Source organism: Aspergillus tubingensis (genome assembly GCF_013340325.1).
Source record: "Aspergillus tubingensis WU-2223L DNA, scaffold_3, whole genome shotgun sequence".
NCBI lineage: Eukaryota > Fungi > Ascomycota > Eurotiomycetes > Eurotiales > Aspergillaceae > Aspergillus > Aspergillus tubingensis.
Window position 1 is genome coordinate 2,723,626 of NW_023336277.1, and position 15,581 is coordinate 2,739,206.

Here is a 15,581-nt window from a genome sequence, read left to right on the forward strand (position 1 = left end):
AAATATTCTCGACTGTACAACAACAACCAAATCATCCATGTCCTACTTATCCTGTATATCATTCATTCCCATATCAGCTATAGATCTTCTTCTTTTGCTTTCTTAGCCCCACATTCACATTGATTTATCTCCCTCCTGGTTTGGTTGGTGAGACATCTCGATACCCCTACGCATCTATTTGTCTTGAGTTCATCTCTCTCTGTCCCTTTCAATTCTCTGCTCTATTTCCTGGATGGAAACGATTGCAACATATAGACGAGTTCCATCATCGTTCATTATCCTTGTCATGTCATGACATGTCATGTCAACATTCCTCATTGTACCTATACCTATACTTCTCTATGATCTTTAAAACAATAACTCTATATATGCAAATAGTAGTATGGGGACATGTACCTCATAAACGCAACGCTCGCCATCATGACCTGTGCACGGGACCCTTTCCTTCCAGGGACTAGCCATTTATCCCTGCGTTGTCGTCATCATCACACCTCGTGCCATGCATGCATGATAGGACATGTCATCCGGCAGGAGCCAGAGACACTCACGTCCTGTCCAATTAAATTTATACAGGGGGTGGTTTGTAACATGAGCAAAAAGATGAACACGAAATAAAAGACAACAAAGGGTAAAGAGGAGAACATGATAAGAAGAAAGCAACGACGCAAAGAATACAAAAATAGTATACTAAAAGTCGAACCTCAGCGCAATACTAGGCATGGCTTGCTGTTCACTGCTGGACTGCGTGCTCTCGCGGGAATGTTTGGTGGCTCCCGAACCGACTTCCGCACTGCGGAGGATTTCCTCGAGTCGTGTCTTCTGGTCCGGACTCATGGTAGCCACGAGCGCTCGGAATACGAGCTGATTGGCCTTGGCCAGTTCCAGCAGATGAACGGCGGTTTCCTGGTAGACGGCCTGTCCGTCACGCTTCGCGCGAGAAAGTAGCGTTGACATGATTAGGGAGATGGCGGTAGGCATCTCGTGTGCAGGGAAAACTGCATTGCTGACACATGCGACGAGCGTGCGCGCAATGACGGTCTTGGAGTTTTCGGGGTCGCTGGGGACGTCGCCATTGTCTGTGGGACAGCCGACGTAGAAGGCAATGAGTCGGGGTAACAGGTAGCGGGCGATGACTTCGCTGGTAGGTGATCTCGGGTTCGAGGTCAGGAGAATGGAGCGAATGCAACCGGCGGCAACGTTGGCAAGACCGACATCCTGAAGACAGTCTAGGAGTTCGTCCAGGACTCGGAAGATGACAGGATCTTGAGGTGGAATAATGTGTCCGCCGCTCGTTAGTAGAATGGCAATGGCGAGGAGCGTGTTCTTCGCGCAGGGGAGGGAGGATTCGGACTCTCGTCGTTGCGCAAAAGTTAGGGTAGTGAGGAAGCGTGTAAGACAACCACGCAACTGGCGAGAGACAACACCAAGATTCTCCGGGTGTTCTGGACTGACTTCGGGAGAGTTCGCTACGCTGCTGATGAAGTGTTTGAAAGTCGGAAGCGCCTGGGGCACAACCTCTGCCTGGCACAGCCCTGTCGCCAAGATAGTGCTGAAGATGTGTAGAATGCATGCGTTGAGGTCATTGCGGATAATTGAGGGGAAGATCGAAGCGACGTTAACCAGCGATGAGAGCGCAAGCCGGATGAGGGACAAGGCATCATCCGATCCAACGTTGAATCGTGCAAGAGGTGTGGACTCGCGAAGATTAGGCAGGAGCCCTGCGAGCACGAGAATTATGCTCCTTGTTAGCTCGAAAAGCTGTTCGATGTCATCGGACAGATGATCGTCTCGGCCCTCGCTGTCCTTGGCAGAAGGATGGTCCAAAGACAGGTTTCGTGCGATCTCCACGATGACATTTTGAATGGGGGTTGTTTCGGTCAACGCGAGACGGTCCAGAGAGTCCATAGTCTCCGAAAAGATAGCATCTTGATAGATCGCATTACCCGAGATGACCGGCCTCAAGATTCTCTTAAGAGCCTGAAGAATCTCCAATCTCTGGGATGGGGTTGTAGACTGGTCAACGAGAGCTTCAAATGCCAGACCAAAGAGAACGAAAAAGAACGCAACAGGCTCATCACGATAGTTGATGTTGTCACCCTTGCCCTTTGGCTCATCGCTGGATTTCTGCTCGTCATCCTTTTGTGTCTTCTCGGATTCTTCCAACTCCGACTTGCCGTCCAATGCGTCAAAGACAAAGTCGATGTCCTTTTCGACCAGACCAGCAATAGCGTCGACAAGGTTCAACCAGGAGTCTTGGTAAAACTGTAACTATGGTCAACATCTTGACTAGTAAGTTCGTCTGCCAGTATTGTCCTACCTTCAAGAGAGTCTCCCGATTCAATGCCGCGTATACCTCGTCCAAATCCCCACTCATAGGGCCAGTACCCAAGCTGCCTGAGATATCCGGCTCGAAACGCAGCCGGGCATATTCCTGGAGCGAAGACAACCATAGCGGAGTGAGCTTCGTGAGATACGGTTGAACGACTTGGTTCAGGTAGTCCTGCTCAATACTAGCAATCTGGAGCCGTGCCCAGGCAGAATACAAGGCCATCTTGACCATAACCCTAGCATTCGGGTTGAGACCTTTGAGGTCACCAATCTCGGTGGTGTCAAGGTTTTCTGGGGGTTGTTAACGGAATTCCACTGCAAGATCATATGGCACTTACTAGAAAAGTTCTCAAGGCCAAGAACCAGGAGCTTCAGGATTCTACCCATTCGATCAACATTGGTCACAATCCCGGTAGCAATGAATGTCGCAGAGACATTGATAGCCTCTGATGCTAATTCCGCAGACGAGTCGGCAGCAAACGCAGGGGTCAGAGCCGATCCGATTTGGGCTTGGTACTGTTCCAGAAGGGATGCCTCGGTGAAGTCTGGATCGGGTGTCTTGCCAAACATCTGATAGAGTTGTTAGCTCAGAGGGTGACTATTTCACCATGCACAAGGTCAACATACTTTGAGAACTTGATCGATAATCCGCAATCCCCAGACTCGAAGTTCAATTACATTGGCAGTGGATGCTGAGAAAGCCATTCGGACGATATCTCCAACCTTCTGCTGCAGCGCAAGCTCGGCAGGGATGGTCTGATCGGGCAGAATTGCCTCTTGTACAAGTGCCAAAAGCTCGCTAAGACAGCTCATGACGAAATTCCGGGTCTGCCACTTGAGAAGCTCCTGACTAGAGACAGCGCCATTTGCCTCTTCTGTCTGACCAGCACCCGCAATTGCGGACGCAAACCCTGCAACTTCATCATCTGGCATGTCATTTCCAGCAGGTCTGATTGCAGATGTTAATGGGATATCTTCGACCTTAACACGAGTCTTGGTCAGCGTGTTGTGGCAGCGCTGTATCCATAACTCCGTCTCCACGAGGGCCGTCTGTTGCAGCCAATCCTGGATCATGCTTCTGAGTATTGGGCAGTCTGGAGTATCATCGAATGCAAGCCAGATTTCCTCTTCGAGGGTCGGAGTGGCAGTGCGGAGCACAGCTCCGGCGTCACGCTTCATGAGATTACTCAACCCCCGAATAGCCACATCTCTCATCAATGGATTGCCAGCGCTGAGCTCATTCTGCAAGCGCTTTACGTATCCAGAAAAGTCAACGTAGCCCGGCGCATACAGGGAGAGATGATCCAAGCATTTAGAGCTTTCAGTGACTAGAGCAGAATTGTCCTCTAGCTGGAATTGACGAAGGAGAGTAAGAATGAGGTTTCGTGTTTTAGCAATGTCCTGAAGATCCGGTCCGAGAACATTGATAAGGGAGTCAACACAGCGGCTGATCACGACAGGGGTGAGGAAGGACATTTCGATGTTGGAGGTCGCTAAAGCTGCCGCCTCTTCATTGTGAGTGTCCGCGTTGTATAGCTGGGCCAGCATTCCGAGGGAGCTTGATACGAAGGGCGAAAAGGTCAGTCCGGCAGAGTTGGCAACTCTTTCGAGACCACCAAGAGCCCAGAAGTGGACGACAGGATGAGGGTCGCTACACAGGGACATCAGAACGCCCACGATGGTCTTAAGATGCAGACCAGCTGCCATACCACCAACTTGGGAATGAATGCAACCCAAGGCAGCAGCACAGCCAGCACGGGTATTGGGCTCGCGGTTCTCCACAATCGTGTCGACCAGCCAGTTGATCTGTGTATTGGTGAAAGCGGTCCCAGAGCTCTCACAAAGACGTCCGAGTGCCTCAACTCCGATTGTGCGGACAGTCAAATCAGCATCGGTTACGAATTTCTGCGTCAGTTAGCTTTCTGTCATAGACTTGCCGTTATAGCTCTGCCAACGAGACTTACCTGAACAAGTTCCTGCAACACCTTATCAGTTGCTGGATTGAGCTTCCCAGATGTGAAACCGGTCTCTTTCACGGAGACTTTGAGAGCATGTAGTAGTGCCACAGCGATATTGACGACCATAGCAGCCTTGCGCCCGGGATTACGCTGGAGACTGGTGGATGAGAGGAAGGTTGCAATTTGTTCTACGCTACCTTCCTGGACCCTTGGGGTGTGCAGGGGGATCGCGACAGAGAATAGCTCAATGGCAGCATTCACAACACCAGTGGAATGGGGGTCGGCCAGAGAAGAATCTTCTTCCCTCCTCGAGTACAAAAGTAGAGAATCATGTTCGCTTGCTTGGCATATAGGGAAAGTCAACTGCAAAGATGTTAGTCCTATTACATATGATCTGAGATAAACGCATATAACTCACAGCTTCATCCACAGCCTGATCCGCTGAATCAACGGCCGACCAAGCAGGTCCGTTATCGGTACCATGCTTGCCAGTAAGGGTGACACGCACGTACTCTCTCGCCAGGCCTGTCATTCCGAAGCCATAGTTGTCACATAGATCCCACAAAGTCTCGAACTGCGCGGTAGATGCCGCGATTGAGCTCTCCAATGGACCAGCCTGGGCCGCATCGGGGTCAGCAAACGAGGAGATGGCCAAGCTCAATAGACTAGACTGAGAAATGACATCGGCATGGCTAACAGGATGAACCCGGAGTAGCTTAGTAAAGCACTGCAGAACACGGCGCCGGACCATGGTTTCGATATCATGAAGCTGCAATGATGGGTGAAGTCGCTGCGACAGTTCGTTGGCAGTCTTTTGTCGGGGCAGATCGTCCAGGAATTCAACTGTGTTTTGAAGCATAATGGCGATTCTCTTGGCGCCGTCGGCAGTTATTAGTCTGCTGTTGAACTCCATGAACACCAACAACGAACTCAAAGCGCATTCCCTCACATGCGCAAGGAAACTCAATTCCAATATACCGCGTTTGCCAGAATTTTCTTGGCTGAGGTGTTTGGGAAGCGCATTCTTCCATAGTAGCGATAATTGAGAGAGATGAATCTTCACGAAACTAGGGCCAAGTGGCATCAACCCTCCGATTAGGATCCAAGCAACTTGAATCTGTGTACTGGCGGCACGTAATTCCGAGTTGCTACTAGTCTTCAGGAGATCGGTCGCCTGGGTGAAGACACGCGAGAACACCTCTACTGAGCCGTAAAGAGGCTGCAGCCGAGATGTACTTAGCATAGCAGAGAGTCCATTGGCATAACCGATGCAGCGACGCGGGGACTGTCGGGGGGTTGACAACTGTCCCACTTCTCGGTTCAGGCTGTTGAGGCAAATAGTGACACAGGACAACAACTGGTGCGGACACGCAAGAACGAAGTTGCGTAAGCATTGAGCTGTATGGATCTGGACAGTATAGCTAGGATGCGGTAGCACTTGGAGCAGAGCTTCGCGACACGGTTCCGCCAGGGTACCGAAAGCAGAACCAAGCGACTCAATCAGAGAAGACAGTGCACTTAAGGCGCTCGTGAGGGAATGTTTGCTCGGCTCACGGCGTTCCTGGATTACTTGAGGATAATCCTTGAGAACATCATTGATAAGCCACTTGGCCGCATTGAGCTGACTAGTCTCCCGGAGTGATTCGCGGCCAACAGTATCCTCAAGGACACTTTTGACATACTTTCTGGTCATAAGGAGTCTAAATCGGTTGTAAGTGACCGTGGGGTGGTTCAGAATATCAAACAGCAGATGATTCGCGATTTGGCCGTAACGTTCCTCAATGATCTTATCCCCAAGGATCCGCAGAACATGCTTGTAGCAGATGGCAATACCTGCGCGGGCCCGGTTGGAAGTTGTGCTCCGTAAATACTGCGCAGACAGCTGACGAAGAAGGTCAGGAAGGAGGAAGAACAAACGTGGCTCTGCCTTCTTGGGAGCAGAGGACTCTGAGATTTCGGCCTCTTCTTCATCCTCTCCAGGTTTAGCAGTCGGCTTCTTTGATAATCTCTTTGCTTTCTTCGACTTCGGGACCGAGATGATCGGGGTATCGGTAGCATGCAACTTAGCCAGCGCACGAGCCAAGCAGGCCGCGGCCGCGTGTCTGACCGGGGCCACTGGGCTGTCAATGACTTTCCATACCAAGGTCTTCAGGTAGTCGAAGTCGTTCGTATTGTCAAAGTATGGTGTCGTGTTTACTAACTGCTCCAGGCAGCGACAGGCATGTACTTGGACGAAGGTTGATTTGTCCCCGGTTGCGGCATTGCGAGCTTGTTTCCAGATGTCGCGCGCAGTTCCTTCGTCCACGGGAACTCCAGTGCCAACCACCACCTTTCGCAGGGCGGCAAAGGTTGACCCACGACATCCAGTATGGTTGCTAGACGCTTTGAGCAGTTTGAGCAAGCTTGCAACGACAACGCCTGATTGCGCAAAGACACTTTCTCCGGCGACCGCAAAGACCTCGCCCATACAATGGGCCACAGCGAACCTAGTCTTTAATTCCGCATCGCTCTTGCCGGTATTAAGAAGCCCTAATAACTCGGTAACCGTCTCAAACAGTATGCCACGATCACCCTTGCTGAAGATTGCCCCGAAACACCTGCCCAGGTTATTGCGGATGACTCGCGTGATGGTCGGCGAGGAAAGCGTGAGTATCTTGAACAATTCCTTTTTCAAGAACTTCTGCTGCGACGATACTTGAGCCTTATCGAGGCCGGAAATGTGTTGAACCAGATCGGAGGTGAAGGTGAGGAGGTACAGGTCCTGTTGTTCGGAGGGGAGCGCATGGAGCTTGGTGATATCAAGCTCCGCTCGGGGGACCGCATGGTTGTCGGAGTTAGTAGACGTAGCGTTTTCCGATGAAGACATTGGGATCGACTATGGCGACTAAAGGGTCACCCATAGGGTTCCCTTTCACAAGGAATGAACAGAGGTGAGATGCGAAAGGGTGAACACGATGCGACCACAATCTGGTGTGACAGGTCGGCCAGACTTTCTATGGGATGGAGATGGGATGGATCCCCCCCCTTTAAGCGGGCACTTGGCCTCAACTTCCGTCCGGGGGCGGTCGCGGAGAAACTGTTGCACCGGCCCCGCTATCAGATCGCGATTCTAGACACTTTTTCAGGGACTGACGCGCTTGCGGGGATGTTCTATCGAAGCTTTCTGCAATGACGACGATCGTATGCAAACGCCTGGTGCAGCAGCGGGTTGCCCGCGCGAGTTGGGTGGTGAGCGATGGTTGCCGTACCCTCACCACCAGCGCTCCGTGGCTTGCAGGACACAATCGATGGTCTCAGATCAAACATGACAAGGCCAAGAATGACAAGGCCAAAAGCAAGGAACGCCAGCTTATCGGCAAGGAAATCAGCAGTGCGACTCAGAGTATGTACTTGAAGAGTTTCGGCAATCAATTCCACGTCATTTCTTGGTATTGATCTCAAGCAGTGTGGGGTCCCGATCCTAAATTCAACCCGCGCCTTACCCTCGCCCTTTCGAATGCAAAGCGAGCAGGAATTCCTAAGACTGTGATCGAAGCGGCAGTTGCTCGAGGACAAGGCATAAGTGTCACCGGTGAAGCTCTGGAGCAGGTCACGGTCGAAGCCATCCTCCCTCATTCAGTCGCGGCCGTTCTCGAGTGTCTGACCGACCAGAAAGCCCGCGTATTGCAAGACGTTCGACATGCTATCAAAGATGCAGGGGGCATCGTCACACCTACTACATACCTCTTCGAAAAGAAAGGCAGGATCATCTTCGAGAAGAAGGATGGGGTGGATCCCGACAACTATATTGACCAGGCTATCGAAGCAGGTGCGACGGACATCACGGCGGATGAACAAGGCCGGCTCCTTGTCTTCACGGAACCTACAGAAACAAAGAGTGTGGGCGAAGCCCTCAGCAAAATGATTGACATTCCAATTGAGGAGCTGGATATCATATGGGATCCCAACCAAGACACAATAGTCGACCTCAAGGATGAGGCGCAAGTCGCAGAAATGGAAGATATCATCAGTGACCTTCGAGAAGAGCCGAGTCTGCGAGATATCTACCTGAACACGGTTCAGCGCTTTTGATGATTTTTCGATTTTGGCGTTCGATGCCTTTCACGGCTACAGCCTGGGCCTTCTCATCCTTTTACCTTACAGTGTACACTAGCTCGGAACTGGCGGCTCGGCGAGCCCTTTCTGTACTATATAACTACGAACTATGATAACTCTGGTGTATGGATTTCGAATTCTTCCAAGAGGAAAGCATAAGTGGGCTTACTTCTGATATCACCTCTACTCTTTTCGCAAAGCCTTCATCGTGCTCCGCATCAAATTACCAATTCCAACGCTTCCTGTCGCGTCAAGCCAGTCAAGCATCCGCACTCTATACTCCTGCCACGCCATCTTCATGCCTCCTTCTTTCTCCAGCGCACTCAGTGCCTTCTGCGTCACTGGCTTCCTCAGCTTGGGCTGCTCATCGCCAATGTTGTTCTCATCTTCGATGTCAGAGAAGCAAGCCGCAGATAAGTTGCACAGTGCCACATGGTGACTGAGAGAGAAGACCGAGGAGATTGTGTAGACGAAAGAGGAATCGCGCTTTCTTTCCTTCTCATTGTACTCACGAATGAATCGCGTCAGCGCAGCAATGGTAGGGGCCGGTATTAAACAGCCCACAGCGTTGGGGTCTTCGGAGTTGAGACCTCGGTTCCGCCATATCAGGTTACAGATGTCCATGATATAACCATTGAATTGACCCACAAGTTCTGTCGGATAGAGCGAGTCTTGAGAGTTTGGTACCCGGAGAACCTGAGAGGTGAGGGAAGCCTCAAAGGACGACTTGTAGCTGGCAAGCACTGAGCACATGATGGAGATGACTGAGTTGATGGGCGTGAAGGCAAGTGTATAAACTGTAGGAGCTAGCGGGACAGTAAGTCGAATGCTCCCATTCGTGGATGCGTGTGTGAAAAGTTCGGCTAGGGTACAGTAGAAGTCCAAGATGGACAATGTGGCGGGCTTGTGTTTCTCATGTTGGGCATCTGTGAGATCCGGCATTGAGGTCAGGCACTCTAACGTCGATAAGGCTAGAAGTTCTGCGTGCGATATCAGGCGGCCCAATGGTTTGAATTCCTCTGTAGTCTGTGAATTGGTCCTCAACTGGATTCCCCATTGACGGATCAAGGCCGAATAGAAATCAAGCAGAGATGTTCTTGATGAAATGGCTCCGTTGAGGAGTGCTCTCTCCAGTGGTGTCAAGAAATCACTGCTCAGAGTATCGAAGTCAAGAACGGGAAGATACACGAGAAGCCCAAGTATCTGCTCTCTGTTGTCTTCGCCATTCCAGGAGATGAGATACTTTTTGAGAAACGATGTGAAAGCGTCCGGTATTTCCTGTACCCATGTAAGCCACCAAGGTAGGTCAGTAGTGACTGAAGGGGAATACCTTCGTGTATTGCGCATATTCAACCGCCAAAGCCAATATGTAGCCCAAGCTCTCATGGTCTTCTACGTCATTTGCCCGCGCGATTTCCAATTGGTCATTTAAGAACGTTCTGAGCCAGTCATTCAACCGGCGATCTGCAACCTCAGAACGAGCCAGAAAAAGGTACTTCTGCGCTAGGTTATTCCCCAGCATGGATATGATCTGGTTAGGTAATTCTATCTTGTCAATCTTGTCAACAAGATGCTCAACACCACGCAGTTCTTCCAAAGAAGTGTGGCTATAAGACACCCTTGATGTCTTCACATCAGGAACAATGGCCTCTACCTTGCTTCTCTTTGCTAGACCGCGATGTACGACCTGGAATGTCGATGGCTGCACTGCCTGCAACTTTTCAAGGTGGGTATCCTGAATTTCCCTGACATGAGCGGTCCATTCAGGGTCCGGATGTTTGAAGAAGGATGCCTTTCTTCCCGTGAAACCGAGGTCACCAACAATAACATCAGGACAGTAGTTTTTGAACACATTAAGTAGAATCAAGAGCTCTTTCTCTTCACCACCAGAAAGGCTGACTAGCTCCATAAGAGCTTGGATACGAAAGGGCTTGACATGCTTGCGCCTCGTGATGAACGAAAGCAATTGGCATAGAGGCTTGCGTAGACTGATCATGTCCAGATAGTTGAACAGCACAGCGTATAGTTTTCCCAGATGAGACTTGTCATCAAGGTAATCGTATACAAGAATGAGCCATCGCACAAGCAGAGCCTGGGTCGCAGGACTGGGCTTTGTTTTGGCAGGACCAAGACAGCACACAACTCGTGTGATTAGTTTGGAGGATACCCTCTCCAGTGGGTACAAGTTCTTGACTAGTGTGGTAACTGTGCCTTGATCAAGAGCATTGTGTGTCGTGAGGAGCTTCAACAAGCGTTCGAGGGCAGCTTGCGGTATGCCGCTCTCGTACGCGTGGGTTGCTATTGTTTTGGCCAACTGGCCAGCATCCGTATAACGTTGTTTTGGAGGTACGAAAGCAACTGGGTATACATTAATGATGCGAACTTTTTAGAATCATGCCTTGTTCACTGGGTTTACCTGCTTCAAGGTGCTGGATCGCATCTTCAAGGCTACTGGGCCTGACTTCAGTGTCTAGTATCATCATCAGCAACTCGATCGTGTACGAACCAGGCTCGACAAACCTCTTTCGGAATCGGACGACATGTCTGTTTCGCAAATAGCTTATCAATATTATGAATCAATCAATATGTTTTTCGTCCTCCTGCCCGATTGAAGCCGTGCTAGACTTTTAAGTGTTTCGCACCACCAGGCGCATCACGCGCAAGACCAAGACTGTCGCACTGAGTAAACAGCTCGCTAGACTCTATTACCATAAAGCGCCCGATAATTTGCTATTTTAGCGCGAGGGATACAGTACGCGGATGTTGGAATCGTTGTTTGCTGTGGTAAGTGGTTTTAATATGTACCTCCGTCGCGTGGGACTGTTTCAGTTGATCGCGGGAAATGGAGCCTGACTGAGAGCGCAACTTTACCATTTCGGGTGTCCAACAACACAACCACTTCCAGGCCGAATGCCAGCGTCGCGGATTGTAACTGCGAACACCATGGACACTTCACAATTATCTCAACTTTTGGCCTCGTGAGACCTTGTTCTGGTCCGTACAAATGTCTTACATTAATGCTTCTCCAAGGCGCCTTAGTCGCAGCTAGTTGATGGGTGATAGCCGCCTACAGTCAATATCTTAACTTCATATGCGCTAAACTGGACTTCTGACGCCCTTCTTTGGGTGGCAGAGGAATTAGTTTACTTTATACTGAAAATCTCGATCTAGATGATCTTGAGCTGTATACAGCTCCTCATTATGCGATTGGTAGTAATGGACATCGTGGGGGGAACAAAAAGGTATGGCCCATAAATGTCTCCAACATCTCAACTATGGACAGTAATTTGGAAATGCATCTAGAAAGAATGAAGCCAATTACGTCTACTTCCTCTTCCTAGCCGGCTGCTTAGAGCTTGCTTTTCCGGAGGCAGTCGCTGTCTCCTTGGCCTTGGGCTCCTCAGCCGGTGTGGGCTCCTCTTCCTCCTCATCACTGTCGCCTCCCTGACCGAACTCATTGACACGCTTGTAATCAACCTTGTACTTCCAGCCTTGGTAAAGCCAGATAAAGAAGATAATATCATCCCGGAAGGTTGCCAATCTGTGGAGCCAAGGCATCTTAACGGTGAAAGCGAAAAGATCATCGATGAAGGTGTTGAGGAACTTGTACGTCAGTGCCTTTCCGGGCATATGAGCGACAGACTATCATAGTGAGTTAGCAAGGTCATTACAAGAGTGGGTGCAAGAACGGAAACATACCTTCAGCCGATAGTTGATGTACAAACTAGGCACCATCATCAGGAAGCCGTAGGCGTAGACACTGCCAACAAGCGTCTCGATGACATAGGAGTACCACGACTTGTGCGTGTTGTAGATCAAGCTGTACACAGCATACGCGGCCAAGAGTGGGACGGCAATGATATACAGCCAGCGGAATGCGATCTCATCATACTCTTTGGTCTTCTGCTCCGTCTCGCTGAGCTTGTGCTTGTCCTCAAAGACAATAACATAAGGCAGGAAGGAGAAAAATGATCCAGCCGGCGGAGGACGCAAGCGCACGTCTACTGTCTTGGTGATCTTCCAGGCTTCTAGCAAGATACCAAAACCTTGACTTGCGAGGATCATCCAAGAAGTGTTCTCACTGTTATCCATCAAGTAGAGGAAAATGACCGCCTGCATGAAGACGTTCGCCAGGATGGTACGAACGGAGGTACCGACAACATCCTTCTTCTTGCGCCAGTGAGACTAATTAGAGTACATACCCATTAGCGTTTGAAACAAAAAGGCTCCGAAAGGGGGACGAAGTGATAAGCTTACAATATCGTTCTTGAAGGCCAGAGTTTCGAAGACCATATGGAGGATCGTAACCACACCAGTTGTGCAGAGCAGGTAGATGTTCGTGTCGAGCAGGACTTCCTTGACCATTTCGAACTCAGTACCGTCGCCGCCACCGGGTGTCTGACCACCGAAAGCCGCCTGCTTGGCGTTTGCCTTTGCGTTCTCATCAACACTTGCCATCATGCTGAACTTCCAGTTCTGCAAGTTGTTAAGAGTGATACGCATGGGAACGGTCTCGACGGTGGAGTTGAGCTCCATCATGTGGCTTCTGAGCTGCCAAAAGGTGTTCAGGAAGACAATCGGATAGTACCAGCCATTCTGCCCGGTGGCATCCCGCGCGCCAGTCGTTTCGAGCTGCATATGCTGTCTAACAGCGGGGTGAACCTGACGGTACTTCTGTGCACCGGAGTCAGGAACAACAGACACGGTGAAGTTCGGGTGGTAGTATGACGCAATGGAGACATCGGGAGTGCCATCATCCTCTTCTTCCTGGGTTTCCTCTGACGAAGCCAGCAGGTTCTTCAACTTCTTCACCTTCTTCTTGGGGAGGTACTGGTTCAAGGGGCGGAAGAAATGAACGGCACTATCGGTGCTATAATCCTTGGCGGTAGGGTCGAGCTGGTGTCCGGTGAGTCCGACAAAGAAATGCGCCCAGAGAGTTCCATTGCGTTGAACCTCCTTGGGGATCTTGATGGTCGTATCAATTTCTCTAGTGTCACTGTAGTTTCCGATAGTAAAGTTCTTTTCCTCCAGAACGAGCGAATCCGATGGGAAAGACTTGAATCCAGGGACAATAATCGAAGGCGAAACGTAGATATTCAGGTCCAAGGCACTATCGGAGGGCCAAATCGGGGTAACGAGATCAGGGACGGGACTGTAGTTGGACACTTCGCTGCGAGGCGGACGCGTGTTGAAAGAAGGCACATCACTAGGCTTCGCTCCTGAGCCGGCGTTGTTCTTTGACCCAAAGAACTGGCTCATCACGAACTGCGCCAACAAGAAGAAAGCCAGGCCCTGAAGGGCACCCTTGAAGCCGGACTAAAGCAAGCAAAAGCGACTGTCAGCTAAACCATCGAATCCAGTACCAAACAAAAGCAGATTGAAGCATACGCACGCTTTGCTCCGGCTCCTCCCTGCGCTGACGTTGTTCCGGCATTGCGACCCGTTAATAGCAAACCTGGTCAGCAAAGATGGAAAAACAAGGGAGAGGGGGAAGAAAGAGGAGAAGGAAAAGAAAAGAGGCCACGAAGGAACACGAAGGCTAACGGCTGGTTGGTTGGTTCTGGCCCAGAAAAGGCGCGGCGTTTTGGCCCTTGGCGGGTCCCGGCGATAAGCCAGGCGGAAGTGGGAAAGGGAAAGCATGTCATAAATCCCTCCTCCGCGGATTTCTCCACATCACCGATCTGCTACGAATCCGCCTAACTTGGAGAAGAAGCACTGAGTCGCGCAATGGGCATGTTAGCCTCATGAAGGTCGGTTTTTATCCCAATGGCGGACAATCAGCCCTCTCCCGATTACTCCCGCCCTCAGTTTCCTGCTCATAATGAGCCGCGGGTGTGGGTTATCACAGCCGGGGATTCCCCCATCGGCATCTCTGTGACGCGCCAGATTTTAATGCATGGCGACTATGCCCTGGTTGGACTGGCGCATTCGAACCTGGATCGCGATGAGTGTCGTCGCGATATGTTCGATGCTTTTCTCGCAGAAATCGAAAGCAATGAGGGTTGGGGGAAGCGATTCAAGGCACTGCCTCTAGACATAAGGTGTGATTTGGATCTCGAACCCTCTCGACCATATGACATAGGCTTATTATTATCTTACAGAATGGTCGGCGAGTGCCAGGCCATAGTGGCGCAAGCAGTCGCTTCCTTTGGCAGAGTAGACGTTCTTCTATGCTGCACCAGCCAAGGTTAGCCTTCAGCAGCCTCCAAACCTACATCTTGCACATCGCTAAATGGCATCGTAGCCCTCATCGGAACAGTGGAAGAGCTCTCGGCCTCACAGCAGACACTAAATCTCGTCCGAGACCAGTTTGAGAGCAACTACTTTGGTCCACTCAACATCATCAAAGCAGCGCTGCCGCACATGCGAAGGCAAAAGGCAGGACACATCACGATCCTCTCCGGCATCAGTAAGCACAACTCCTACCTCCCACATACATCATACAGTATCTGACCAAAAGAACAGCCGCTCACATAGGTACACCCGGACTGGGAATGTACTGCGCAGCCGGATGGGCTCTCGAAGGCTTCTGCGACGTAAGCCTCACCACATGCAATGCTCCATGCCAACCTTATCGCTAACCAACCCATCCACCAGAGTCTCGCATACGAGATCGCCCCATTCAACATAAAACTCACCATATTCCAATGCAGCATCGAGATCGGTATTCTCACAAACCTAGTGACCAGCGTTCCACCCATAGGACCCGTATACTCATCCTCAGCTAATCAGGCACCACTATTCCGCGGGATCATGAACCGACTCGTCTCACGTCTGTCGAGCAACACGCAATCATCCGCAGAAACATCTAATGGATCGAACCAAGGGAACTCTATCGAAGACGGTCCGTTCTCGGCTTCGGAGGTTATATCGACGTATCCCCCGCTCAGTTCGGCGCATATGGAGGTGCTGGTGAGTGAAACTGTCTACGCTATCACAGCTATCGCCGGCCATGAGAATCCCCCGTCACGACATATTGTGGGACAGGAGGGTGTGGCGAGTGTAAAGGAGAAGCTTAAGACGGTTAGTGAAGAGTTGGAGGACTTTATTCAGGCGAGCTTTGCTGTGGATTATGCTGCTGATGAGGCTGGTCGGTCGTCTAAGGACGAAGGTATGATCATGGGTATGGGGACTGGTCATGAGGGATTTTAGTGGTAACGCATGAGATCTCATGTTTCTTGACGTGTTTTGGATAATTGA

At 50.7% G+C, this 15,581-nt stretch overlaps 5 protein-coding genes across 5 annotated transcripts; 2 read left to right on the forward strand and 3 right to left on the reverse strand.

Moving 5' to 3' along the window:
- Window positions 1-687: 687 nt before the first annotated feature.
- AtWU_02019 (AP-1 complex accessory protein LAA1) lies at window positions 688-7,152 on the reverse strand (the record flags this gene model as incomplete). The annotated part of the gene is made up of 6 exons (XM_035497133.1): window positions 688-2,262; window positions 2,318-2,619; window positions 2,667-2,898; window positions 2,956-4,233; window positions 4,293-4,649; window positions 4,705-7,152. 6 exons carry the CDS (start codon window positions 7,150-7,152, stop codon window positions 688-690), a joined length of 6,192 nt encoding a protein of 2,063 aa, XP_035353026.1.
- Window positions 7,153-7,454: 302 nt separating this feature from the next.
- AtWU_02020 (post-initiation translation factor DPC29) lies at window positions 7,455-8,357 on the forward strand (the record flags this gene model as incomplete). The annotated part of the gene is made up of 2 exons (XM_035497134.1): window positions 7,455-7,668; window positions 7,732-8,357. The coding sequence occupies 2 exons, from the start codon at window positions 7,455-7,457 to the stop codon at window positions 8,355-8,357; spliced, it is 840 nt and encodes a 279-aa protein (XP_035353027.1).
- A 207-nt stretch (window positions 8,358-8,564) lies between these two features.
- Window positions 8,565-10,923, reverse strand: AtWU_02021 (Mis6 domain protein; the record flags this gene model as incomplete). Its single annotated transcript, XM_035497135.1, has 4 exons — window positions 8,565-9,659; window positions 9,712-10,739; window positions 10,798-10,851; window positions 10,902-10,923. The coding sequence occupies 4 exons, from the start codon at window positions 10,921-10,923 to the stop codon at window positions 8,565-8,567; spliced, it is 2,199 nt and encodes a 732-aa protein (XP_035353028.1).
- A 782-nt stretch (window positions 10,924-11,705) lies between these two features.
- AtWU_02022 (CLPTM1 family protein) lies at window positions 11,706-13,815 on the reverse strand (the record flags this gene model as incomplete). Its single annotated transcript, XM_035497136.1, has 4 exons — window positions 11,706-12,023; window positions 12,081-12,566; window positions 12,639-13,697; window positions 13,774-13,815. The coding sequence occupies 4 exons, from the start codon at window positions 13,813-13,815 to the stop codon at window positions 11,706-11,708; spliced, it is 1,905 nt and encodes a 634-aa protein (XP_035353029.1).
- A 332-nt stretch (window positions 13,816-14,147) lies between these two features.
- AtWU_02023 (short chain dehydrogenase/reductase family protein) lies at window positions 14,148-15,533 on the forward strand (the record flags this gene model as incomplete). Its single annotated transcript, XM_035497137.1, has 5 exons — window positions 14,148-14,422; window positions 14,483-14,568; window positions 14,626-14,790; window positions 14,847-14,917; window positions 14,979-15,533. 5 exons carry the CDS (start codon window positions 14,148-14,150, stop codon window positions 15,531-15,533), a joined length of 1,152 nt encoding a protein of 383 aa, XP_035353030.1.
- Window positions 15,534-15,581: the final 48 nt, after the last annotated feature.